The sequence below is a fragment of the Megalopta genalis genome, chromosome 5 (assembly GCF_051020955.1).
Source record: "Megalopta genalis isolate 19385.01 chromosome 5, iyMegGena1_principal, whole genome shotgun sequence".
In the NCBI taxonomy this organism is placed as follows: Eukaryota; Metazoa; Arthropoda; class Insecta; order Hymenoptera; family Halictidae; genus Megalopta; species Megalopta genalis.
The window spans coordinates 31584943-31612002 of record NC_135017.1 but is presented as its reverse complement, the minus strand read 5'-3'; the positions used below and the strand labels follow the sequence as shown (position 1 = coordinate 31612002).

Here is a 27060-nt window from a genome sequence, read left to right as displayed (position 1 = left end):
TGAACTGCTATATTTTCGTATTAAAGAGTCATACTATAATAATTCTGGACCTATTTTGAAGCTTTAAACCTCTACCTTAGCAATTCATCGATGAGTTCTTCCTAGCATACATTTGCAACTCATAGTTAACGGAAAACTAAAGGTATAGGTTAACCCGAAAATGTTACAAATTAAAACATTTCTAAAATTCCAATGAAAAACTTTTCTTATGATTAAATCGACAACAAATTTGAAAATTCAAGCTTCCTCTTTACAATAACTTCTTATAATTTGATGTACGACTTTTTCTAATTGTTTTATGGAACAGAATCAAGGAACAAATTCGGTCGTGAAGAGACCTTAGGGACCTTGTCTTACTGTAATGAAGATAGTACACCCTTCATTCGAAGCTGAATAGAATGTATAAAAAGATCGTATATCAAAGATTGAGGTGTCGTTGTAAAGGAGAGATTTCAATCTTAAAATCCATGTTAGGATCAGCCGAGAAACAAATTTTCCTGTGTATTTACAGACGTTTCGATTCGTAAAATTTTCCAGGAAGAGCATGTCTTCAGTTTCCTACATATTGTTACATTATGCACAAATATATTACGGGAAAACGAACGAGGCAATGCGCAAATAAAAGCTTCAAGCTTTAAAATAAGTCCAGCTTTATTTTGATATGACGCTTTTTTACGAAATTATAGCTGTTTGTCAAAGAACAATTTGTCAAAGATCGGAATTACTTTGTACGAATACTTTCTCAATAACAATTTAGTGCTACAAAACGCATTGTTCAAATTTTCGTTTCTGGCGCACATAAATAGTTTAAAAAATATGAGTATTTCTCTTTTTTACCATTACAAGTAATTGCAATTAACGAAAACAGATATTTTACGCCATTGCCTAGTGTACTTGTCGCTTTAACATCTCCAAAAAATTCAAGTCATCTCGTTCAATTTGAAAAAAGGTATTCCATTTTAAAAGGTGCTCGTACACTATCGTGAGCTGTAGCGTAATGTATGTACACGTTTTGCTGTGGGAAAGGATCCACTTGTTTCAATGTTCTATCTACCGACTTCACACAAAAAGAACGTTGTAAGTGACCGATATTCGCAAGATACACTGGCGGACAAGAGAAAGTTCAAAAATCAGGCGGTATGCAAAGACACCATAATTTGATGTCATATAAAAATCGTTATGCGAACGCATCCATCAGCAATGTATCGATCGGTATCAATCATACATGTGCCGTCGTGTGAAAGTAATTGTAGACATCGCGCGATGCACGTATCACGATAATTCTATTCCATGCGTGTACTACCATGTGAAAGAGGTACTAATCTGCGTGTTTGTGAAAATGATTGTTACTTAATCCCCTGAATGATACTATCGCAAGCGAGCTATTTTACCACTAAATTCATACAGTAAACCACTAAAGCATTCGAACGGCTTTTAATACGAAATAACCTCTGCAAAGATAAACCAAGCGATTTAAGTTCTTTTAAGATGGTGGATGGACAACTTTACCACACCATGTCTAAAACATTGTTGATATCATTTAGAAAAGGCTACTCATCACCGATTTTGATTATCTCGAAATATAGTAATTTCTCCACGAGTGTCGCGGAGTCTGAATTGAAAATGAATTTCAAGGGACCACAAGACACGATTTTTCGTGTCTCGCGGGTCGCCTTTATACAGTAAATTCTCCCTAATTATCCCTCAGATTCTAAACAAAAATGAACAATTTGGAAAGAGGAAATACGATTATTCGAGCCTCGCTGCTCGTTTTTATAGTTATTGACAACCGGAGACTATAAAAACGAGCAGCGAGACTCGAATAATCACATCTCCTTTTCCCAAATTATCCATTATTGTTTACAAGCTGAGGGACAATTGGAAAGAATTTACTCTAGTTGCAGATATCTCGTGAGAGGGGGGGGGGGCAGAACGAAACACAGGTCGAACGAAACTACGTGGAAAGGCAGCGACCACCATGCCGGTGTACATTACTTGAATACATTGTAACGCTAGAATGAAAACGATGATTTAACTTTATTTCTAATTTTTTAGACATCAACATTTTTTAATATATTGTTCAGATTTTTCGAATTAAAATGAGGCCAAACACGACTTGCTTTAGACCATATTTATTCAAACTTATTTTATTTACGATAAAAGCATTAGAAATATTGATTCTTAACCTTTTAGGCACGACGCGCCACTATAGTGGCTTTCGTGGATGTCATCTCTCTGGACGACGCGCCACTATAGTGGCTTGCTCTAGTAGCTCACTCGCTCAGCGTTTGAATCAAATAATCGTCTTCATATGCATTGTTTCACACTTCTTTTGTCTTCACATCGATTTACAACAGTCAACAGGGTGTCCCAAAAATGTCTCGCAATCCGGAAATGGCGGGTCCCTCGGATCATTTGAAGCAACTTCTTCCTTTACAAGAATTTTCTCCGAGGCACCGTTAACGAGTTATTAACGAAAAACAATGACCAATAAGAATCGAGTACGGCTGATGCGGGGTGGCCCAGCCAACCAGCGCGCGAAGCCCAGTTCCGCTCATTGGCTCGATCGCCTCGCGCCAGCCGAGTTCGCCTCTCATTGGCCACTGTTTTTCGTTAATAACTCGTTAACGGTGCCTCGGAGAAAATTTTTGTGCAGGAAAAAGTTGTTTCAAATGGCCTGAGGAACCCACCAAGGTTAAATACATATGAAATATTAAAGTCAACGTCAAAGAAACTATGTACATACGTCGTTCAGAGGAAAATATCAGCGAAGTTCTGCTATTCGGGTCTATGTTCGATAGATACTCGTAGGCCAGATGCGTTTATGTCACACGCGTGCTTCATTATTAAATTGGGAGCTTTAATTTGAAAAAGTTTGGTTCCATTGACACGACATAGAAGCAAATTAAGTGATCACAGACGGGGGAAATACACAAGCGCCTGTTTACTCGACTGCGGCATCGAAATTATATCGCGTTTGATTTTATCTTAACCAGAAATATTTGTCCAAACTATATCATGTTTTGTCTCATTTAAATCAGAAAACTATCAGAAATATGTTAAGAAAAATTCAGTGTTAAAATATTAAAATGAAAAAAGTTACGTTATTGCATTACGAGTTGTCATACCAGAAATTCGTGGCAAAGGAGCCGCGGCGCGTGCTGCATCATACGCTTGACTGACTCCGACAAACCTTCGCATCAGCATAACGAGAAAATCGATAAATCACATAGACGTTACAATAGCATCGCGGACTCATGGCACAGCAAAATTGTGACACTCGTAGAGAAATGACTGTACATCGTCAAAGTCATCATCCTGACCAACATTTCTTTATTGATATTACCGTCGCACAGACTTCATTTCCGAGATATTTACAAAACTAGTTCTATAAATTCTTTTTTAGGTTCTGATGAGAAAGTTAAAATTTTCTTATTTTTCTTTTCCCTTCAACTGCAATTTATGTAAAAATATTTTCATTTATCGCCTAGTAAAGTGGTCTCTCTAACGTTTGAAAAAAATTTAGATCGCTTGACCGTTTTATAAAGAATTTCCAGATCTCAGGGTTGAGAAACTGTTGCTTGAATATCAAGCAGATGCGTCTAGAAGAAGGATCTTAAATAACATGTCGACAAAAATTCATAAATAAAATAATATAGCCAGTACCATTTTTGTCATAAAGGTTCGCCATTCGGATGTTGAAAAGCGTTCCAATAATTCCGTGGCTAAGGGTGTACGAACCGCGGGTCCCACATAAATGGGTTCACATAAACGGAGTTCTATCATATTCCCATTGTCGCGAGAATCAAATAACGCCGGAATCTGCATTTTGCGAATATACCGAGAGGCTTCCGTGTACACGGTTCCACGGAAAAGGATGCACAAATCCGCAAAAAGTGGTCGCGTTTGTTTGAATAAACTGATATCCCAGATGACTCGTACATACCTCCACTCGTATAGTTAAGTTGTACTCCTTTATGCTCTCGTAATCCAGAGGATGGTTAACCTTGATGTCTGCCCACGTGACGGACTGCTCGTTACGTTGCTGCAGGTAAAACGTGTTATGCTTGTTCGTCTGTGCCGTGGAGCCGGGCATTAGCCGGTAAAACACCGTTGGATTATTTTCGATCCCCGAGCTGTCGACACACACCAGAGTCACGTGTTACAAAATCCCAGCCGGTCGCTGATCCAGCTCCATCTGCGAGTGGAGTCGACTTAACAAACGGAAACGGGAAACGGAAACAGAAACGAGAACGGAAATCTCCTAGGGTAGACATTATGTATATATATATATATATGTATATATCGGAAAGTACATGACTAGGAACAAATTTACCGACTAGAAGAGATACTGGAATCATAATAAGTACACCGTCTCGAAAACGAAACGTATCACCATGCGAATCGTCGACTATGTGTCATCCATTTGTATACTGCGTTCTTCCCTCTGTATCATTTATTCGTGTTGATTCTCTTTTACCGACGACATACCTTCTAATCGAATATATCTAATCACACAGTAACAGATCTACTTGGACGCGGTCTAGTATTTCACGAAATTTGCCTAAATACAACTACGCTTCCCGTCGTCGCCTGCCTTTTCCGTTTCTGGTCTATGTACATCGGTACATATGTACACGTATACGTGTACGTCTAACTCATACGTCGGAATCGAAATATGCTAGTTAACCAATAAAACCTAAGCGTACCATAATCCCGAAAAGTGTGCGGTCAGTGGCATCCTTGCTACATTGCAGAGCTGTAAATTTCACGAATACCCGTAACCTACCATTCACCATAACCTACATAGCTTTCTACTTAACAACAAACTTTTGGGTTGATTGTCTTATCACGCTGCGTTGAAGTGTCTTTTTCTGTGTCCCATTTTATGTATAGTTCTAACGCGACATTAAAGGCACCTTTGTGTTTACATTCCCCCTCTTACTAGCTGCTCCACTGGGTCGCTATTGGCTAAGAACGGCGACGAAGAACGGCGGCGGTCGTCAGCGACCGATAGCTGCGGTAGTGGAGCAGCTAGTAAGAGGGGGAATCTAAACCTGTTTTCTTGTCGCGTGAGGATTATACGAACATACTTCGGTTTCATCGTATATCACCGTTATGTCCGGGCAATCGATGAAAATGTTCGCGACGAAGAATTTTCAGAGGTTGCAGAGCGTGGGAATATTCGGATGAATTCATTTGATCGTTTTTGAACAGTTGCTGCGCCCGGGAATCATAGTATACTAGAATAGTGGGAAACAATAGCAATATTTACTCCTCAGTAGCCGCTTTCTAAAGCTGATAAACCACTTTGCGACAATTTTAACACATACAGGTAAACACCTTTTAGTGGATTGTCCATCGTAGAACGACATTAGGAAAAAAGTAAAAATGCCCCAAAAATGCCGCAAGGAATAAATAAATAAAAAATAACTACATTTGTGTTTTTTTTATCCATTATCAGTAACGACACAATTGTCGAAAATTGTATTTCTTTACACTTTTGATTCACACTTTAGCTTTCAGATAGTGAAAATTATATAAATTTCGTAATGTTTGCGACGGTAATTTATGCAGAATGTTTATTTATTTATTAATAGCACCACAGGAAACGCTGAATTCTAATGTTTCCGAGAACATGACAAGTAAACATTTCTGACTAAATATTTAATTTAATTCATGTTTAAGCTTCGCAATCAAAAGGAACTTAAACATTCAATCATTTGACATATTAATTACGTTAAATTAATACTTGTTTTCATTCCGATGCACTCTCATAATGTACGTTAATGAAATAAGATTGAACGATTGAATTCTCAAACAAATAAAACAGAAATTATTCCAACACGTCGGTATAGTATATTTATTTATATATATATAAATACTCTTTACAATTCAATTAAGCGCAAAAGCAAATCTAATTATCCAAAAAAAAGAGAGAATAAAAAGTCTTAAGCGAGGTCGAGATTGAAACAAAAATGTCAATAATAGACTTCACTTCGTTTTATGGATTATCAGAGAATTTAGTGAGTAATTGTTTATATTACTTATACCACGATATCTCTCTAGGCGACCCATGAATTACCTTAAGAGTTTACCAACAACTATTTAGAAGTTTCAAAATTAATTACGATGCGTATGGAATCGAGCGTTCACGAGAACGACCGTATACGGAACACGAAAAAATATCCGTCGTTTGCATTTGAAAGTACATCTCTCTGCGAAAAAGTTCTTTATATAAAATTGGTCATTTTTCGGTGTAATCTTGCAGCTACCAGAGAAATCGGTCGAGAAGATTCATATACGATGACCCCGCGGGCGGCTTAGCGAAAATAAATCCAGCTTTGCATTAATTTTTCGACGACTAATACCGTTTGATGTCGATTCCCGACCGAGGACGCCTGCAGTCTCGGAATTAACCGGGAAATTTTATACGGCTTCTAACGAAGAAAATCCCGTCGAGAAGGAAAGGGAATTTTTACTTCCATCCAACAATCATGAATTTTCTGATCTGTTCTGTAAAGATATATTCTATCGTGCTCCATGTATACACTACATGCTCGATTCTTGAAATGTGCATTTCGAGATGTTCTACCTCTTTGATAACAAACAAATTTTATTATATCTATGGGAAAGTAACAGAAAGCAGTTTTGGAATTCCTTTTCGAAATTAAACAAAGAAACAAAGACAAACGATACACTGAATGCTATTACTGAAATTAATTCTTCTATGAAGAAGATATATAAATATTTTTCAATAGAAAAAGATTGGAATATACCGTACTTACATAAGAAATAAATTATTGATGATTGTAATTATTTCGTTGCTTTGAATTCACTGTGTTTACTAATTTGCAGCTTAAACGATTTATTGTTACTTACTATTATTATTGTAAAATATAATTAAGAAATTTCTTCCTTTCACTGTTGCTCATCATTTTGTAATTCTTTAATAAGTATCATTTCTTATAAATGCTCTTTATCTCCGATTGATTTAGTGCACTGTGTGTAATTATATTCCAAATTCTTATATAGAAATTCAGAGAAAAGCTGTTTCAAACACCTACGATTTTATGATGCGTCATTTTCAACATTAATTGCAAATAATAAAGTAGACATTCGCAAATAAGTTAGATACGTTCATGACACTACGGACTGTTTTTCGAAAGAGGATACATAAAATCTCGTAACAGTTATTTACTCCATTGACATTGTTTAAAATTTTCGACATGGATGCTGCAGACATCTTTGATGGTAAAGCAAACAGTAATTGAATTAAGCTAACGCGAACATTATAAAGAGATTTAAGAGAATTTCGTATGAACCAATCTACATGCGTATGTAGAACTCATGAGAATTTCGTACCGATTCGATAACTGAAATTGAATTAATTTCCAATAAAACGGTATAGGTGATAAATTCAAAAGCATCCAGTAAACTGAATTAAATAGCGATAATTTAATTATGAAAACAAAGCAATTAGCAAATGTATAGTTGTTATACGAATTTCTATTATATTATATCTTATTTTGCATGCGCTCTTTCATTTTTAAATCATTTTAAGAAGAACCTGTCCCAGGAAAGCTTCTAAAGTTACAAATTATCCCACACCTATTTAACAAAAGTCGATCTCAGAACTGAAATAAAAAAAAACCGTTATTTTAACCGAATAACTTAAGCGATCCACATATACTTTCATGACATCCTTTCGAACAGTAGACATCTTTTATAGTTAAATAATTTCAGTGTTTGTAAAAATTAATTGTTTGGAGAAAGAAGAAAGTTATTGAATGGACTGTTTGGGTGAAATTTTATGTATACGTCCTCGATTTCTGTCTGTATTGATTTGTGAGAAAAATTTACCTTATAAACTTTTCAACTTTTGAAAACTGTTTATTAATTTGAATAACCCTGTTTTACATAGTGATTGATAGACAAGCAACACTATAACAAAACAATTGACGAACACTGCAACGCAAAAAAGATTTCATTGAAATAACGTATATGCCAGTGTACGTGTTAATATATATTTACATATGAATATATTAACATTAATATGCAATTTGTACTAAAACCAAACTATCACACTTATTGCCATATTAAAGTAATATTACAATAATTTCATTTGATGAAACTTCTGAAGACTGTTTTTAAGATATATTCTATATTTTTCCATTCTAAAACATCAATGAACGTTAAAAGCATAAAACAAAGTCTGGAAGAGATTTAATCGATTCCTAATACAGTTTTCTAATTATTTTGCTGTTTTTGAAATAATTTAAAAAGTACGAATATGTTTATGTTTCTGCGACTAATCTATTATTTAAAGAATTGCCCCTTCAAAGTGAACTAAACCTGGAATATTAAAATGAAATATTAACATGATTTTTATCGCACGAAGATTGTTACTTGAAGTCATGGAACGGTTCGCATTCTGTGACTTTTATTCAAAAATACATTTTGGAGACCACTCGCGTAGCGTAATACGAAAAGGAACGTATTTTAAAATAAAATATGAAAAAAAATGTATATCTGAGAAATGAGAAATATTTTTGCAAAATTTTTGAAAAAGTTGCGAGCAGTTGCCCATAAACTACAATATATTAAATTTGAGAAAATGTTGGTCATTGAAATATTCAGGATCGAGCAGACAAGAAACGACCAGCACTCACAGTCAGATACCAAAAAATCTACATACACTAACTTTTCAAATTACTTGAATTTTAATATACATTCTGATCACTGTACTCTAGAATTTATGATGCTGTCTGTACAGTTTATTTGTATGTAATTTTGATTACTAAATGAATTAATATTCATAAAATGCCAGGGCGAATTCCAAATATCTAAAATTTTGGGTGTATGGGAACTTTCGTGACCGGCTGTAAGTATAGTCCTCACGCGACAAGAAAGCACCTTTTGTACTTACATTCCCCCTCTTACTAGCTGCCCCACTGCTGCAGCTATCAGTCGCTATTGGCCGACGGTGATCTTCGTCATCGTTTTCGGCCAATAGCGACCGATAGCTGGGTCAGTGGGGCAGCTAGTGTGAGGAGGGAATGTAAACACAAAGGTGTCTTCTTGTCGCGTGAGGACCGCACGTGCGTGCGTATACATGGAGCCGAAAAGCTTGAGTTTCTCTTCTACGTAAAATTCTATCAGTGTTTATCATTTGTGTGTTGGTTATTATTATTATTATTATTGTTATTATTATTATTGTTATTATTGTTATTATTATTATTATTATATAGAGAAAAATCGATGTTCCATCGCATAACTTATAACTAGACCGTGGATTTGATACATTTATAATCAAAATGACTAGATGAAACATTATACTGTAAACACGTTAAGAAAATTTAGAACATTGTTATTTTCTCTTCATTTTATTAAAATTACTAAAAGAGGAAATAGATTTTTATTTTATTTCTGTTTCTGACAATTGAGGTGGATATTTTTTTTGCATAATAATTCGCAGTCTACTCATAACACACATAACCCCGAATATTGGTGTTGTAGGTAGTGTACGTTAATAGCTGAATTCCGACCACCCGTAAAAAAAGTCCGTTTACAAATCGATATCGCACTGCTGCGAAAATATTTATCGATGGACGTCGAACTCTAATAATATTCGTGCTGTTTGCACGCTGAATGCTTTGAAGTATATTGCAACAGAGGTTGATAAACTCTTGCCCGGACGGATAATTGGAACTCAACTGGAAAGAAAATACAAAAAGGATGAAACGTTCAGTGTACATCATCGGGTTAGTGTTGGTTAGCAATTAGTGAGCGTGACCTTTCACCTGATGTTCCTACACATTTGTGCAATGTACACGTGAATAAATATTATTACCCTTAATTGCATACTAAGAAAGCGAGAACACACTATCGAATGATCCCGAAAACAGGACGAGATGAATCACGACACAAACGAGCAACGTGAACCTGCTGCACCCGCAATCTGTGCTTGAACTGTCCCTGAACCATAAGTGCGTGGTGTTCGGTAGCCGTGTATGAGCGCGATCATCGTTAACTAGCATCGTCTGGCTTGACAAGTCAAGCAAGACAGAAAATCTCTGTCATCCTTTTCGTTTTTACCGTAGCGTATCTTATGAAACACCACTTCGAAGACACAGTCGCCGTGGAAAGAAGGCTTCGCCCTCCTCCCTTGTTACCCGATCTTCGATTCTAATCGGGTGAAAAACGTTTCTTTTGTTTCCTTTCTCTTTTTTCTTTTTTGTTCGAACAGTTACATCGACGTCGATTCTAGTAACACGATGAAACACTTAAATTAACTAATGGAGCATTCACTTTACTTAACCTTAGTCTTTGGTCTGTCAATGAATCTTCCCGAGTTGTTCTAGCTAACTTTCAAATGTCTATGTAATACAGGGTGTCCCAATAGTCACTCGCGATCGGAAAATGAAGGGTACCCGAGGTTATTTAAAGTAACTTTTCCCGTAGCGGAAATGCAATTCACGGCTTTGTTTACGGGTTATTAACGAAAAATAGTGACCAATAAGTGGCGAACTCGGATGATGCAAGGCGACCGAAGCCCAGTTCCGCTCATTGGCTCGGCCACCTCGCGCCAGCTGATTTCGTCTCTCATTGGTCGTTGTTGTTTTTGTTAATAACTCGTAAACGATATGCCGCGGATTGCATTTGTGCTAAAGAAAAAGTTACTTCGGATGAAAATTCATTTCCCAATTGCAAGTGACTTTTGGGATACCCTGACAGAGTTCTCCGGCGAGTGACGCAAAAAATGTCTGACCGGCTAAAAACCACTACGAGAATCTACTATTCTCCCGAATGTAAGACAAAATAGAAAAAATTATGGTCGAACGGAAAAACGTTTTGGTTTACAAACGGGAGAAAAATGAAAAAATCAAACGATAAAAACGAAAATGATTGCTTTCAGTAACAGTACGGTAGTCTACCGCAGATAAGCAACTGACAAAACATGCCCAAAAATTAATACGGCATTCACGTAATGTACAATACGTATGTATGATGTATGTTATATGTATATACATATACATATATTGGATATACATATACATATATACATATATGTACATATCGATGATCTTGTACTTAATGCAAATCTCGCAACGAATTGTAAACGAAAAAATTCGGAGAACGGAAAATCTGGCGGACTAAGCTTGACAACGCGACGCAAAGCATCGTCGAAGGTAAACTGTGTGTGTAAGCTGGAGCCTGTAGCTTCTAACCGGAACGAGTTTGATAACTTCGAGAATGTTGACTCTCAAAGAAAATAATATTCGCGAATATTCTGTAGCTCAAAATAGATTGCGTTTCATACGAACATTATTACACAAATCTATGTATCAAGTTACAATTTCAATCGCGTACACGTCTAATTCAGAGAGAATCACATACAAATTAAATTTATCTGCTAGACATTCTGTCGGACTACTCAGCAACTATGAATTGAAAACCATTTTCAAATAGATAATAACTATGTACGTATGTGCGTGTGTACATATACTTCTTCTAATAACGTTTCTCAAAGAAGAAATTCTTTTAAATTGTTTTAAAAAATACAATATCTTAGTTAATTGTATAGTAGTAATCTTCCAGATTTTATTCATACAAAAGTTAAATTAATTCGCTTCGTATAAAAAATAGGACTTATAAAGTTGAATTCGTTCAAGCTCTAATTTCTTCCTAATAACAAACAGGTTTGGTACGTCAAAAACATTCTAGAAAAAATGTCTGAATAGACACTCGTATTATTTATACGTTTAATATTATCGTTTATTCGTCTAATATTATTCTATACTTTTAGTAATCGTCATTTCTAAATATTCGTTTCTACAACAAATTTTAAGCTAAATAAAAAAAAATAGACTAGAAAATGTAGATTTCAATTTATATGTTATCTATTCATGAATTGATAAACGTTAGGAAAACTGCGAAGAGCATTTACAAATGTTCGAACATCGCAAAAAAAGATGACTTACTTTTATCGGTTTCCGGCAATTTTGAGCTACATAATATAAAACCCATAACAATAAATAATACAAGTAACACTAAAAAGGGTATACTATCTAATACTTTTCCAATGATTTGCATGTGTTTGTTAAGTTTTCAAACTATTTCCAACTAGGTGAATCGTCACCGACTACAAACGTCCCACGTATTCATGAGAGAAGAATCATTTCGATTGGAAAGCTTTGATTCGCGTGTCATAGCGACGTCACTGTCTCGGCGGTCTTACCAGCGTAACGATGCGCTACGACACCTTTCGCGTTAAGGAAACGCACGAGGGTGGCCATAGACCGCACGAAAACGAGGACGGAACCGATGAGAGGTAAAGAATTTTGAAAAAAGCCAATCCGGTGCAAGAAACGTATAAAACACAAGAAAAAACGATGGCGAAGAAACGGAAAATATGGGGTGTCGCGATCAAAAATTGGACAAAGTCGGGGAGAACGTATGTATATCGATACGAGTACCGTGTTCAAGGGAAGCATCTATTTAGAAAACATGCCCAAAAAATTGTTTACGGCACACACACACTAATAGTATGAGTTTCGCGGCTGAACGCGACTTCGGCAGTCATCCACGTAAATGCTAAAATGAATGTGGTTTTTGTTACGTTCGTATAGTATCTGCGTTTTGCACGCACGACCGATTGCATTGTTCCGCCATTCGATTCCCGATGGACTCGACCCGGGTGGCAGTGGCTTCCGATGGAAATGTTGTGTAGACAACACGGAGATACTGCATAAGCAAAATATATTGCGTTAGTTACTTATCATTGCAGATGTGGTAGGCGAAATTAGCCTATATAAACGTGTTACGCAATTGTAACAGGCTATATCTTTGTTTTGGTCGAGTTAGGAAATAATATCAGAGGAGAAAGATGAATGGTCTTGGAGGGGTCCTGAGATGGAATAAATAGTTTTCCTGTGGGTTCACGTGTATAGATTACATAAAGATTATCGACGTTTCTCTCTCTTTTTAAGGGATACTTACATTCTGTTTCACATATATAGAATTCTTTCTTTATTCTGCGTCTAAAGTGAATACGCATTAACTTTACTGTTGATACGCAACAATCAAGCAACAACTTAATTCAATAATGAAAACGATTAACAAGCGTTGTATGAAATGTTTAGAATGCGATGGAAAGGTGTTTGAACATTTACATACTTCGATAAAGACATTTTCTTTTCAAGAATCTTTCAAATTATTCATTTCTCGATAATGTTACCCTAACATTCTTTACGCGGATTTAAGAAAGGATTCGATATATGTGAAACAAAATGTAAGTATTCATTAACAAAAAAGGTCGATGACCTTTATATGTTCTTTACGTGTGCACCTACGGGAAAGCTATTTACTTCCCTTATGGCTTCTTTAAGACCACTCATCTATCTCCCCTAACATTTTTAAAAAACAAAGATAGAGTTTATTACAGTTACGAGAATCACATATCATCATATCACATATCATCACATCATCATCATCATCATATATATATATATATCGTTATAATCAAAATCAATGTAAAACGAGAATGACGGATATACTTGCATTATATAGGGTGTCTCAGAATTTCCGTTGCACCTGGATAGAGATGACTCCTGAGGAGATTTGGAATTACTTTTTCCTTAGCGAAAATGTTGGTTACCTCATCGTTACAGAGTTATTAATGAAATCACGGATCAATCATAGAACGAATATGACTAACGCGTTTCGGCGCCTTAACAAGCTCTGCACGTCAATGGCGTGAGGCCGTGCTCGCTCTTTGATTGATTCGTGATTGTCGTTAATAATTCGTTACCGAAGTCACAGCCATCGAATCACCTCAGGAATCGCTCCTTTACGGGTGCATCGTGAGTTCCGAAACACAATATATTACGTATAAACACTCTAGTGGCATATTCAGTGATAAATTGTAACTCTTAACCCCTTGCCGTATTTTGATGAGTCCGATCCGCGATGAAGATAATAATAACCTGTTATAGTGTGATTGTTATTCCTTTCTTTCAAGTCGCAATCAAATTCTGTAGTTTTGTCATCAATCTTTAAGCATTCAAATATACATCTGCATCCATAAATAATACATATCTCATAGATGTTTGAAGGTACGAAAAAGTTTAATAGCAGAAATTTACACGGTTTTAGGTCAGCTACAAGGTGCACGTCAATTATCTTTCTTTATTTATGATCTTTCCGAGTTATGAAGGTCAACTTAATTGTTTTAAATGGATACAAATAAATTTTGTAGATATTTAGCTAGTAGAGAAGTCATTTACAATTAAAATATATTGTTAAAAATTGCTATATTACGTATCATTTACAAAATAATCATCATCTTAAGCATTGAGGTAGTAATTTGTATTGTATCTTTACTATTCGTATTAAGAAGCTTAAAAAAGTAAACAAACAATGTTCAGATGCCGATTATTAGAGGATTATTTTAAAGAAAACATGGAATCTAATAATAAAAATCTAATAATATTTAGTTGCAGATACAGTTTTGAAATGGCATTTACAGTAATTTGAAAATGAAAAAAATCACTACGAGTTATCTCGTCACTGAATAAAATTCCTGTACTGAGTGTCGCTTGCAAGATATCTCGTAGTTGGCAATCAATGAGTTAAAAGGTGTTGATTATTTTCTAAACGCTACATAATACCAGATTATATCAAGATATCATTTTGATTGCAAATAACATTTGCCAACTAAATGTACATCTATTAACTAAGTCGATCCTCATAAATCTAAAAGGTCATAAATAAAAAATGATAATTTACGTGCACAAATTTCTCCTATAAATCTTTTTTGTATCTTCAACTATTTACGAGATATTTACTTGGACATTTATGGACGGACAGCCTTTATCTAGGCACATAATAGGTACAAAATTGCTTTTCCTTTGAAAAATTATCATGATCGAAAACGTCCTAATACTTATAACTGCGAAGATAATGACATGGCAAAGGGTTTAGGGGTTAAAACATTTCATTACTTCGACACAAGATCTAGATATAACTTTAATCTTAATCTCATAATGTTAAATTATTTGTATTTAGATGTAATATTAATTTTGAAAGTTTTACATTGATAATATTTGGGTTTCTTCTTTTCCTCTCAGGGTTGGTGCAATGCTATACATTTATGAGTCGCCACTGCCCGATGGACAAATGAACGCAAATCTGTTCAGAACGCGTCCATACGACGAACGACGATCAATAACGTTTTGTTGCATCCCTTCGAATCATTTGTGATTTACTCGTAATTGATAGCAATTAGGATTTAAATTTTTATGATTTATAAACAGAGTTACTTCTATTAGTAGCTCTATACGCTCTAATGTATATTTTTTTATAACAATGTCAAGACTGAATTTATTTCAATTTCGCATGATTTCTCTTATAATATGTGCTTGAATAAAGAATGAAGATTAGACTTTTATGAAAGTACAACATTTTTTATTTACATATGTACTATTTAAGACAAAGTTAAGAATCAATAAAACGAAAGTTATGCAGCAGTTCTTTGTTACCAAAATTTATGTATATCTAATTAGCATCAGAAAGATTCAGATATAATGATAACTCGTAAGAAGGGTATATAATACTTCAAAACTTCATAGTGAATAAACTTGACACTTGTTATTTTTTGACACAGTACGTTTATACTGGGTCATCAGTAACTGATGGTACAACCGAGAAAGAAGACATTCTACTCTTAAAAATAAGTCGAAAAAAGGAAACCAACATTTTTTTATTTAAAGTTTTGTCTCCGAGAAAATAGAATTGCAAAATACGTAAAGTTCGCGTAAATTGTAGTATGACGCGAAGTAGGATTGGTATGTCATATCCAGACGCGCCACTTCCAATTTAATAGTATTAATTTTTCAACCTATTTTTCCTCGAAAACGGAACTTCAAGTGACAAAATATTATTCCATATTTTTGTCTTATTCTTGTAAGTAGAATCACCCCCACACGGTTGCACCATCAGGACCACCCTGTATATTTGGACACGAAGAGAGTACGTACACACGAGTATCAGAATATCAAAATATGTGGCCAAATATTTATAGCGACAGCATTCGATTAAGACATTTAAAAATTTGTTCAATTATGAACATGTTCAATATGATCTCGTTGCAGTTTTTGTATTGTACCAATTACTATTCTGTCTTCATAGAAATTAGCTGAGGAGATTTTCATCTGGAATACAAATCTTTGCAAGTTTTACTATTGACATTGCGGCATACTAAAAATTACCGAGTATTATTGTTGTACTTTAAAATGTAGATTGCACTTGAAAACTCAATGAAATTTATATATTTTTGAAATATTTTTATCTGGAATTATTGCAAATTTATATTAGTAACCAATTATAAGTAAAATATAATTTGCCAAATGTGGGGAACATTGGACGTTATAACGGCGTAATATGATTTGCGTAACGGCTGTTGCTGGTACATCCAATAACATACACCATTTCCACTGTTAATCGATTAATTTGTATCCGGAATCTCTTTCCACGTTGTTATTCTTAAAAATAACATATCAGATACTGGAGGCAACAACTTAAGGAAGAAGCATTTGCATCGTGTCGTTCGATTCGTTATATTATCTTGAACCTTTTCAGTAAGAAATCAAATGAATGGAATGTAATCATAGATGAAATTAACGAATTGGTGGTCATTGACTAGGTTTTCTAGATGCTGCAACACTATAAACTTACGCTAAAATTGAAACTGTTAGAAGAATAAAACCTTACTAACGTTAATAGCAATCGTCATCATAAACAATTACCAAAACTATACGATATCTGTTTAACAACCAGTGTGTTATCTAATTCAAACGTCTTAATTTTGTCATTATTTTTACTCACAGAGAAAACTGTTTCATCTGAAAGAGAGGGGCATATCTATGTTAATGCTATTGGTTCCTTAAATAAACCTACTTTGTTTAAATTAAATTATGTATTGTTTAATATGTACACTAAACGATGCGGCTAGCCATTCGCTACAAAAAAAAATGTTGAAATACTCATGTCGAGAAGTTAATAGTTCAGAAGATATTTCTATGTTAATTATTCTAATCATCACTGTACCCGAAGGATCATTGTAAATTATCGATATACAGTAAATTCTCCCTAATTGATGCTCAGATTGTGCACAAAAATGGACAATTTAGGAAGAGGGGATACGATTATTCGAGCCTTGCGACTTGTTTTTATAGTTGTTCAAACCGGCAACTCTAAAAATGAACCGCGAAGCTCGAATAATCGTATCTCCTCTTTCCATATTGTCCATTTTTGTTTACAAGCTGAAGGAAAATTAGAGAGAATTTACTGTATATTGAACGTTTTCTATAAAGAAAACTAATCCCTCGGCATTTGAACAATGATATTTCAAAATCATTAAAATTGAAATATCTTAAAAACCATTGAGTTTTTGACATAAGTAGCTGAATAATTTTTATAAAGAATGTTTAACTGCATCGATTGGTCTATTAAAAAATGTACAATTCATATGTGGGAGGCGGAATTATTTGTACGGACTTGAAAACTAATTTATACGTTAATCTACCATATTTCCCTAATTTTATTAGATTCCCCAAGACGTAAATATTGAAAATGTAGTTGGTGTATTATAATTTAGCTTTTTAATTTTAATTTGTTATATAAAATACTTTAATTTTATGACATTTTTGAGGTTGATGGCGTGGTAGTCAAGGCGTTCAGGGCAAGCAAAATTGAACGAACTAATAACGATAGAATATGGTTATTCCTCTCAATACCGTTTAACTTTCATGTGAAACAATTTTTCAAACGTGCAATAATAGCGAGTAAGTTAGAACGTCCAAATAAAGTGAGACTCCTAGTGTATGTATAATAATAATTATTACGCGCGATACGTTATATGGTATCAACAATATTATCTTTATACTGTTATTCTGATATCTGTCTCTCTTATTTTAAGCTGCTAAACATCGTATGGATGCAATCACTATATATTTTATATTAAACCCTTGAAAACATTCTATTCGTTACACAACAAAATGCGAACTTTCTAAGCAATCAACATCATCATAACGAGGAAAAGCATCTTCCTGCACAGGCGACGAGTAGTCAAACCGATAACCTTTGGTTTGTTTTCGGGCATAATTAACTTCACATTTATCGAATAAGACATATTAATTTTTTTCATTGTATTATTTTACTTATTTCTGAATGAAAAAAAATTAAATACGTCTTATTCGATAAATATAAAGTTAATTATGTTAATTAATTTATCCAACAAGACATACTAAATTCTTTATTGTTTTAGTTTATTTATTTCCAAATAAAAAAATTGAATATGACTTGTTTGATAAATGAAAAGTTGGGCACACTAATCGGCTCCACTACGCTATCAACCCACATTTGTGATACCGTGATCCATAAAACCAGTAAATAATCTACTCCAGTACTCTGATTAATTCTGTACAAGTCTGGAAAAATGTTTTGACTGCAGATCGTATGTGCGACGCGCCAAACCGCCATCGTATCTATACTAAACATGACCGCAGGATGCAACGAAACGGACGAATCGCTTTGAAAGTAAACGTAATTTAATCGGAGCATACTTATCGCATTCATTCGCTAAATGTCGCAACTACTTCAACGATTTCTACCGCTAGCAAACTACAGATTCGCGGTCCAAGTGGCAGGAATCATTGAGGCACATCGTGGACGTTCGCTGCATGATCTCATTTTCCTTTTTATGAGCTTCTCGCCACTCGAATGAACGGAAAACGCATCGGTTCGGCGCGCAATTCACGCATCCCGTGTGAAAATGAACGAGCTCTCACAAATGATTCGCTCGCCGTACTCCCCCATATTTTCTTCTTTCATTCTTCGTTCCTTCAAATGAATACTCGTGCTCACCACCTGACGTGTATGCGTGTCCATTTGTGCGGGTGTTCGCCGTGTCGTCGCGTGTAGCAACGGGCATTATCTAGCTTGCAAAATCTTCCGAAGCATACATTCGATAAGACGTGTTAGCAAGTGTAAATGAGTAAATCCGTTTAATATATCGATGAGATCGTTTCAGGCAAATCGTTGCAATTTCTCAACCGAATGAGTTTAAACAAACTCACTGTGCAAGATTAGAACTTAGTAATAAAGGATTTCATTAACTTTTGATATTGTAATATTCGCCGTGTATCAAGGTATAAATATTTTAGCATTTCGTCGAACCGTGAAGGCTTGAATTCCTTTAAAAAAAAGGAGCTAACTAGGTAGACGAAGCAATAATAGCTGGAACAGCTGTATTTGAAATACGTTCAACGTATTAACGTTTTCTCCAGCAACAGCGAGTCCATTGAATCTCGTTGAATTGAATGCAGTTACTCGAAAATGAGAATCACTCCAAGTGTCGTTCGAATTCGAAGCTATCCAACACGCTAATAAACTTGGAAAGAAGCCTGACCGAGTACGGGCACGGTCGAAAAGTCTAAAGTGTTGTCAGCCCTCGAGAGGCGCGAATACAACACAATGGCATGCAATGGAACCGAAGTGCCAAAATAACGTTAACGTAACTATGTAATATAATATTCTATAAATTATTTCCAGCATGAATAAGAAGATACAATTACAGCTGTTATGGCTGGCTACCACTACGCGAGGGTATCAAAGGACATTCATGATTCGCGAGAACGGTTAGGACCGTTCGATACAAAACTGTGTCTACCTTCGAATAACACGTAAAGCGATTCGCGACCCGTCGTCTTGGGTGTCAATGATTTCGAGCCCGTTGCTATCGACGCGACAGACGTGTTGCGTACGCGAGCGTTTAAATATTGCAGTGTGTAACTCTGTACGTAGATGCGTACACGCGAGTGTGCGCGTGTCCGATGTGCGCGAGCGTGTATGCGCGGACGATTTTGTGTGTGTGTCGTGTGTGTGTGTCTGTATGTGAGTGTGTGTTTGTTTGTATGTATGTATATGTTTGAAACCGTACACAATATCAATTAACGTGCACAAGAACAATACTGCCACGAGATTGCGTGCAGGGCGGGTTCGTGCAGAGCCGCACGGAGCATTAACAGTGTGACAGACCTGGCTTTAACAGACACAACTTTAGCCCCAACGGACACGTTCTCTTTACAGTAGGTTGGGCCATAGACTATGTGATCCCATACGGGCGGATTATTTGCACGGTCCACAACGTCAATCTGAACCTCCACCGTTCGCGTCAAGGACGGGGAACCCTTGTCTTGAGCCGTTGCTTCCAGCTTGTACATCTCACGCTACACCAGACCGCGTGTATAACAAACGGGAACAAAAAACAATGGCGTTAGTGTCAGTCGTAACGACTCGTGGCAGTTGGTATTTGTCCCAGAGGAGCACCGCTCTCGATTAAATGCTGCTCGCTCTGTTTCTCTCTCTCTCTCTCTTTCTCCCTCTCCCTCTCCCTCTCTATCTCTTTTCTCTGGACAATCTCTGAACGTATTCTCGTTTTGTTTCTGCCAGCCATTGCTTTGCACCCTGGTGTAGCCAGTATAATCGTTGTGTCACGCTAGTGTATCATTGGTCTGCCTGGATATTCACCGGACCCTCTCTGCCTTAGCCGCTGCCCGCTCTGTTAGCCTTCTAGTTGCATGATTCACGCTCTAAGCAAAGCACGACTAGCGGCAGCTGAAAGCTGACCGTGCTGAACACGGTGACACCAAGCCCCTGAGCTAGGCATCTCGCTGATCGCCGATGCGCTTTCGCGGCCGCTTCTGCACCTGCTTATTATTACTCGTTAAAGGAAAAATAAAACCCCGATAGATTGAAGGGGACCTGGATCTCTCGCTACATCCTCGCCTACCCTATTAGGATCATCGCGCTAAGGACAATCCAGCGTCAGGCTTTCCGAACTCGTACACATCTAAAGATGTTTTCCGCTAAAATCGTCGGAGCCGATTCGCCCGGATCATTTGAGAATCCATTCGCTTCGAACGTTCCGCGTTCGCCAGCCAATCTCTTCGTCGAGATCCCTCGACTGCCCGCCGAATACAATTTGGATTCTTCGTTGGACCCTCGGTCCGATGCAAACTCGATTCCCAAACGTTCTCTAGAAAATCGACTCCGCCGAGTGATATAACAATTAACATAAGTAAGGGATAGACAGTAGTGGTAATAGTATAGTAATGGTAGTAGTAGTTGTAGTAACAGTAGTAGTAGTAGTAGTAGTAGTAGTAGTAGTAGGTAGTAGTAGGAGGAGTGTCCGACCAATCAGCGATCTACCGCGCCGCGCTTGACCATGCATGCCTTAACTCCCGTGGAATATAATACCGTGGAAAAATTGAAAATGTACGAACAAATGACAGAAGCGAGAAGGGTTGTTTAAATGACCCAACGACGCAAAAACCCAATTGGAAACGTAGAAACTTCGATGCCTACGGAACGTGTAGATTGGGTTAAGAGACAGATGGTGACGGAAGTAGAAGAAAACCAAGTGACAGCGAAGAACACAACAGACGTAACAGATATCGAAAGAGAAAGACAGACAGAAAAGGCAAAAAAGGGAGTAGCACTGCATGGCACGGCACGGCATGTCACGTGTCTTGTCTCGGTCATGTCGTGGCATACAAACCTGGCTTTCACCGACGTCACTATAGTACCCACTGTGACATTTTCTTTGATGTGAATGGGGCCGTATACATTCTGATCCCACACAGGTGGTTTATTGTTTCTGTCTACGACGTCTAACTCAACGTCCACGTCTGCGTGCAAGACTTGCATCCCTCTGTCGGAGGCCCGTACTCGCAGGCGATAGCTGTCACGCTAGTGGCAAAACATTGGGCCGTCAACTCACAGGACACTTTTTCGGGACTGTTGTTGGCGGATGAATTTTTTTTTTTTTTGGTTCATTGTTTCTTTTATTATTATTATTTTTTTGGTTCTTTTCTTTTCATTTTGTACTTTTTTTGGTTTTGTTTTTTTTTTTTTGGTTTTTGGTTTTTCTTTATTACTGGTATTTTACCGAGAAGATAAGTCACTCAGTGACGAGCGCGGTTACCAACGGCTGTCGTAGATGACCCAAAGAGGGTTTCTTTTGTTTCTCTTTGACCGCGAAACGAAACGAAAGAGATAGAAGAGAGTGAAGGACCATACAGTCTCGTGTGTATCCGCTTTACCGTTCCAGACCTCTTTTACTCGGGGTTGTTCTATGGTTCTATAATACAGTCTCCGACGCGTCTGCCAATCTCGGACCGACCTGAAATTCTCCATCTCTTATCGTCGGGGTCAGTTCTACGTCACTGGATCGATCGATTGACTCGATCGTTTGCTCGGTGATTTAACTTTCAATGATGCACGATGACGTTGTCCTATAACTTATACTTACCGGATCACTATTTTTTGCATCTACGCGTACGGAAAAGTAGTGACAATATACATGGCGATAGATTCGACGTTCTAAATAAAGAAATTTTTAAAAACAGTCGCTTCGCACACTTTCGAAGCGACGAACAAAACAACCAATTAGTTGATCTTCCGTGCCGATAACGTTTCACTTTTCAGTCAACGTATAGTATTGTTTGCTTGAAATTGGAGTGAATAAATTGAACGATATACACCTCCCTCTAAAAGTATTAGGTCACCTGCTTATTTGGTACAACTTATGATATTTCATTCGGTTTGATTAATGTCTGCAAGTCTGCAATATGGAAAGGAGGAAAGTACATGTTTGTCACTTATGCAATTAGTTTAGATATTTCTTGCATTTTGTTCATTGAAAACGTATTAATACGTTTCTTAATATGTGGAACATACTACAAAATCCATGGAACTTCAGAATCAGAAGCAGAAAGAATATCTGAAATAATCGAAAAAACTACTAAAACGGATGTCGACATTAATCCAATAGGTAATTAAAAAACGCGATGGATATATCGACGAAAAGAAAATTCAATTTTTGTTTGCAAAATTGACGTTATCTTTATTACAACATAAAATATATGTGCGTTCTTGTTACAGTTTGATATAATTAACTCTGGAATAAATTTAAAAACTATAACAATTTCCTATCGGGTTTTCGTATTTATTGAATTTTCTTTAAGTATCCTAATACCTTTGGGGGGGGGATGTACATGTGGTACGGTGACAATTGCAAACGAACTGAAACGCAATCGTTTCTTGTACACCGAACGAAGGCTACTTCCGTGGGATTGTGAATTTGGAAAATTTCTTCATCGAAAGTTGGAAATCGTTATCGGCAATACCCGATGTCAAAGAGGTCCTTCACCTGCGGATACGCCCTAGACCAGGACAAGAGAACGAACAAAAGGCGCGATGACGCGAGTGTACATTATCAAAGAAAGAAAGAAACGTATTCTTCGAAAGAAACCAAAAGAGAAGAGATTAAAAGAAGATACAAACCCGTTTACAGAACGCGAATTGGTAATCAAGATAAAACACAATTAAACATAAAACGAAAGTAATCGATTGAAGAGAGAGAGAGAGAGAGAGAGAGAGAGAGAGAGAGAGAGAGAGAGAAAGATAGAGAGAAAGAGAGACAGAGAGATAGAAAGAGAGAGCAATACATAAAACAAAAAGAGTGACGTCTCCGAGTGACAGTAATCATTTAGTTAGAACAACAACAGAGGCGAGAACAAACGAATTGAAACGATAAACATAATGGATCAGACACACTTAATTAATCGAACAGAAATTGCGCACTAGTTATATACTGCAACGAATATCATTACACGTACGATCTGTTTACTTTTTTTTCTGTTCTTTTTTTTTGTCTCTGTTGCGCCCGTATAACATTTATTGCTTATCAATGTTATACCGTGTTCTCGATGCAAAGTGTTGGAAACACAAGAACGTAGTTCCTACTTACTGGAAAACAGCCCTTTTTTTTGTCATCATCAAATCCGAAGAAAGTAAATGGTGCAATGAACACAAACATAAACAATAAGAAATTCAAATTAGTTCCTTTACGAAATCAACCAATGCAGGCATTTTGCATGCAAGCGAGAATGCGTTTAAAGTAGGCATCGGGAGGAATCGTGGGTTTTGACGTGAGAAAGAAAGAAACAGACAGACAGATATAAAGAGACAGAGACAGAAATAGAGAGATAGAGAAAAAAGATAGAAAGAGAAAAATAGAGAGCTCGGCGGTTCGGGAGCTAACAAGGAGAGGTATCCAGGGTTGACGCTCACTTTTTAATCAGATCTGGTACAGTGACAGAGCTTGTAAAGTTGAATCCAATGATACCCGATTTTAGGGTCAGACGGCTTTTGGTTTTTGAGGTAATTCACGTTAAAATTGTTAATAAAAGGCCAGAAAGACGCGATGGATTACGGCGCAAGGCTTAGGTAGGCCGGTACGAATCTGCCACCTTCCCCACTTCCTCTGTATTTCTAGTACCTTGCTGTTATAGTACCCTTCCACTCGCGTTATTGGAAACGGTTCGGCTCCGACCGATGATACTCGAACCGTGCACCGATTCGCATGGTGCGTACGCTCCCTCGTTCGGTCGGAGCCAAACCGTTCCGCGTAGAGACGTCGGTTTTGAACAGGTATTCCATACACACGTGTACACGCGTCGTTAATATATCCGCGTATTAACCCGTATACTTATTAACACACAAGGGTCCGGGTTTCGAAATGCACGGGAACACGTATAATTAATATATCCGCGTTTTAATTCGTTCAGAAAAAAAAGTGAACACTTTAGTTCTTTTTCCGTATAAAAACAGATCATTAATCGATTAAAAATATGTCCAAATAACTCGCAACCGTTTCTTTTGATTTATTTCCTCATCCATATTTACTTTTTTGTCAGCAAACAATAGCATTGATTTTTGTCATTTGTATACGCGAAATTAAGAAACTCTTATTGCTATACTTTCTGAATGAATTAAAACACGAACACGTTAATCACACGTGCGCTCATGTACCCGCGTATTAAGAAGTACACGGGTTAATAGACGGATATATTAATTACACGTGTACATGTGTGTATGCAATACCCGTTCAAAACTGACGTCTCTATGCGGAACGGTTCGTCTTTCATCGAACGTGGGAACGTATGCACGGTGTGAATCGGTACACGGTTCGGGCATCATCGGTTGGCGCCGAATCGTTCGCAGTAAGTTGCTGCCAGTAACGCGAGGGAAGGGGTATCACACTGGCCCAGTACTAGACATATTACGGAGTGGGGGAAAAGGTAGGTACATTCGATCCGGCTAACCTGAACCCTCGCGCCGTAATGCAGCACGTCTTTTTAGCTTTTTATTAACAACTTTAATATTAATTATCTCAGAAAATATAAGCCGTTTGCCCCCAAAAGCAGGTATCGTTGGATTCAGCTTTGCAAGCTCTATCACTATACCAAATTTCATCGAAAAGTGAGCATCAACCCTGGCTACCTCTCCTCGTGAGTAAGAGTGGAGCTGATTGCGGATTCGGGAGAGGCGATTCCGGAGTTGCAGAGAGAAGGAAAAAAATTATGACGACCCCTCGTCTGATTCTTTCATTTTAACGACACTCAAAAACCGATGGACGTTTTTACCGTGGATTAACTTTTTAGGTGTATTTTTTTACGTTGCTTCGTCGTTTGTATTATCGATCCGCTTTATTTCGCTTTTTTCTGTCCCGCAACGACACTGGTATGCCGCCCCAATCACAGAAGAAAAAATGTCACACCACGGACAGATTTCTTACGGTTTATCGTTTATTATTGCGCTCTCGGCAAAAAATGTTTCTCGTTTTCTTTTTTTTTTTGGCTCATTGTCAGTCACGTCGTGGTTTGCGGGAAAGTAGAGGAGGAAAGTCGGGATGGTTTATCAGGGGGATAAAGAGTAACGAGGACGAACGAAAGAGAACAGGAAAATACAAAATGCAAAATACGAGAAGGAAAAGTGTAAAGTTTACTCGGATCGTTCAAAATCGCATATGTTCAAAATAGTTGTCGCACAGCTTGGTGAAACAAAATGCAAATGGTAAAATTCATTTGTGACTTTCTTCAGAAAAATTCATTATGAACGTCCGCAAAAGTCAAAGCAAGAAATTGCAGGAAGAACAATTAGTCACGATGCAAAGTAGAACAAGAAACTGAAAAAAAAAGTCTGCGAAAGAAAAACAAGAACAAAACATACGGGATGGAAAAGTGGGATTCAAAATAAAAATAAAGAGACAGAGAGATGATAGAGAGAGAAAGTGAGAGAGAAAGACAGAGAGAGAACGAGAGAGAGAAAAATAGATAGATAGAAAGAGAGATTGAGAGAAAAAGAAGGTGGGGAGGGCGAGGCAGGGAGAGAGGGAGTGTGAGAGCAGAGATGAAGGATAGGAAAGAGAGCAGAGACGAAGGATAGGGATGAGAGCAGAGACAAAGGATAGGAATGAGAGCGAGATCCGTTCCTGTAAAGGAATCAAAAACACATTCATATAAAATATGCAAGCATTTTCAAAAATTGTTTATGTCTGATGCACCACAAAATGCGTAGAGGTTGAAGTACACCGTACGTGGGGCTCAAAAAATGTCGTTCCCACCTGCTCCTGGAAGTTCAAAAAACATCACTTCCCTTTTGAAAAACATTCACATTAGTATTTAGTTTAAGGAGAATAATTAAAAGGTGATTAGTTGGGTAAAGTCGACCGTTTCCCTTCCTTTTGCTCTGTTATTCGTTCGTTCCTTCCCGTTGTTTCTCCGCGGGCTCAGTGACACGTGTGTCCAAAAAGAGGGGAACAAAAAATTTTCGCAGACGTCGTTCTCCTTTGGCTAGGTTATGGAAAATGAAAAAGTGCACACACTCGTTTCGCCACCGGTCGATTTGCCTGGGCGCCGCGCGACTCGAAACCGCGAACCGTTTTTCGTTTCTACACTTTTTTTTCTCGGCTTTTTGCTCTTTATTTTTCTCAATCCGATCGTTCGTTCGCGCGTAAATAATCATCGAACGAAACCAAAGCACAATGATTTCGTTAAAAAATAAAATAAAAAAAGAACAATGCGGATTTGTTATTGGTCCGATCGAAAGAAAAGAAATCGATACAAACGGTCGACGCTTTCAAGAAGAATT

The 27060-nt window shown here is 37.0% G+C and overlaps 1 protein-coding gene across 9 annotated transcripts in view; it reads right to left on the bottom strand.

Moving 5' to 3' along the window:
• The window catches only part of LOC117227927 (neural-cadherin), a 716163-nt gene that overhangs the window by 521853 nt on the left and 167250 nt on the right, over positions 1 to 27060 (bottom strand). For 4 of the 9 annotated variants that reach the window (XM_033483477.2, XM_076522345.1, XM_076522344.1 and 1 more), the window contains 3 exons: positions 26507 to 26539; positions 21623 to 21813; positions 3947 to 4136 (listed from right to left, as the gene is read on the bottom strand). In XM_033483477.2, the coding sequence (XP_033339368.1) occupies positions 3947 to 4136; positions 21623 to 21813; positions 26507 to 26539 (414 nt within the window). Of the gene's footprint in view, positions 1 to 3946; positions 4137 to 20100; positions 20292 to 21618; positions 21814 to 26506; positions 26540 to 27060 lie in introns of all 9 variants that reach the window. The other 5 variants (XM_033483481.2, XM_033483482.2, XM_033483480.2 and 2 more) reach the window with 3 other exon arrangements.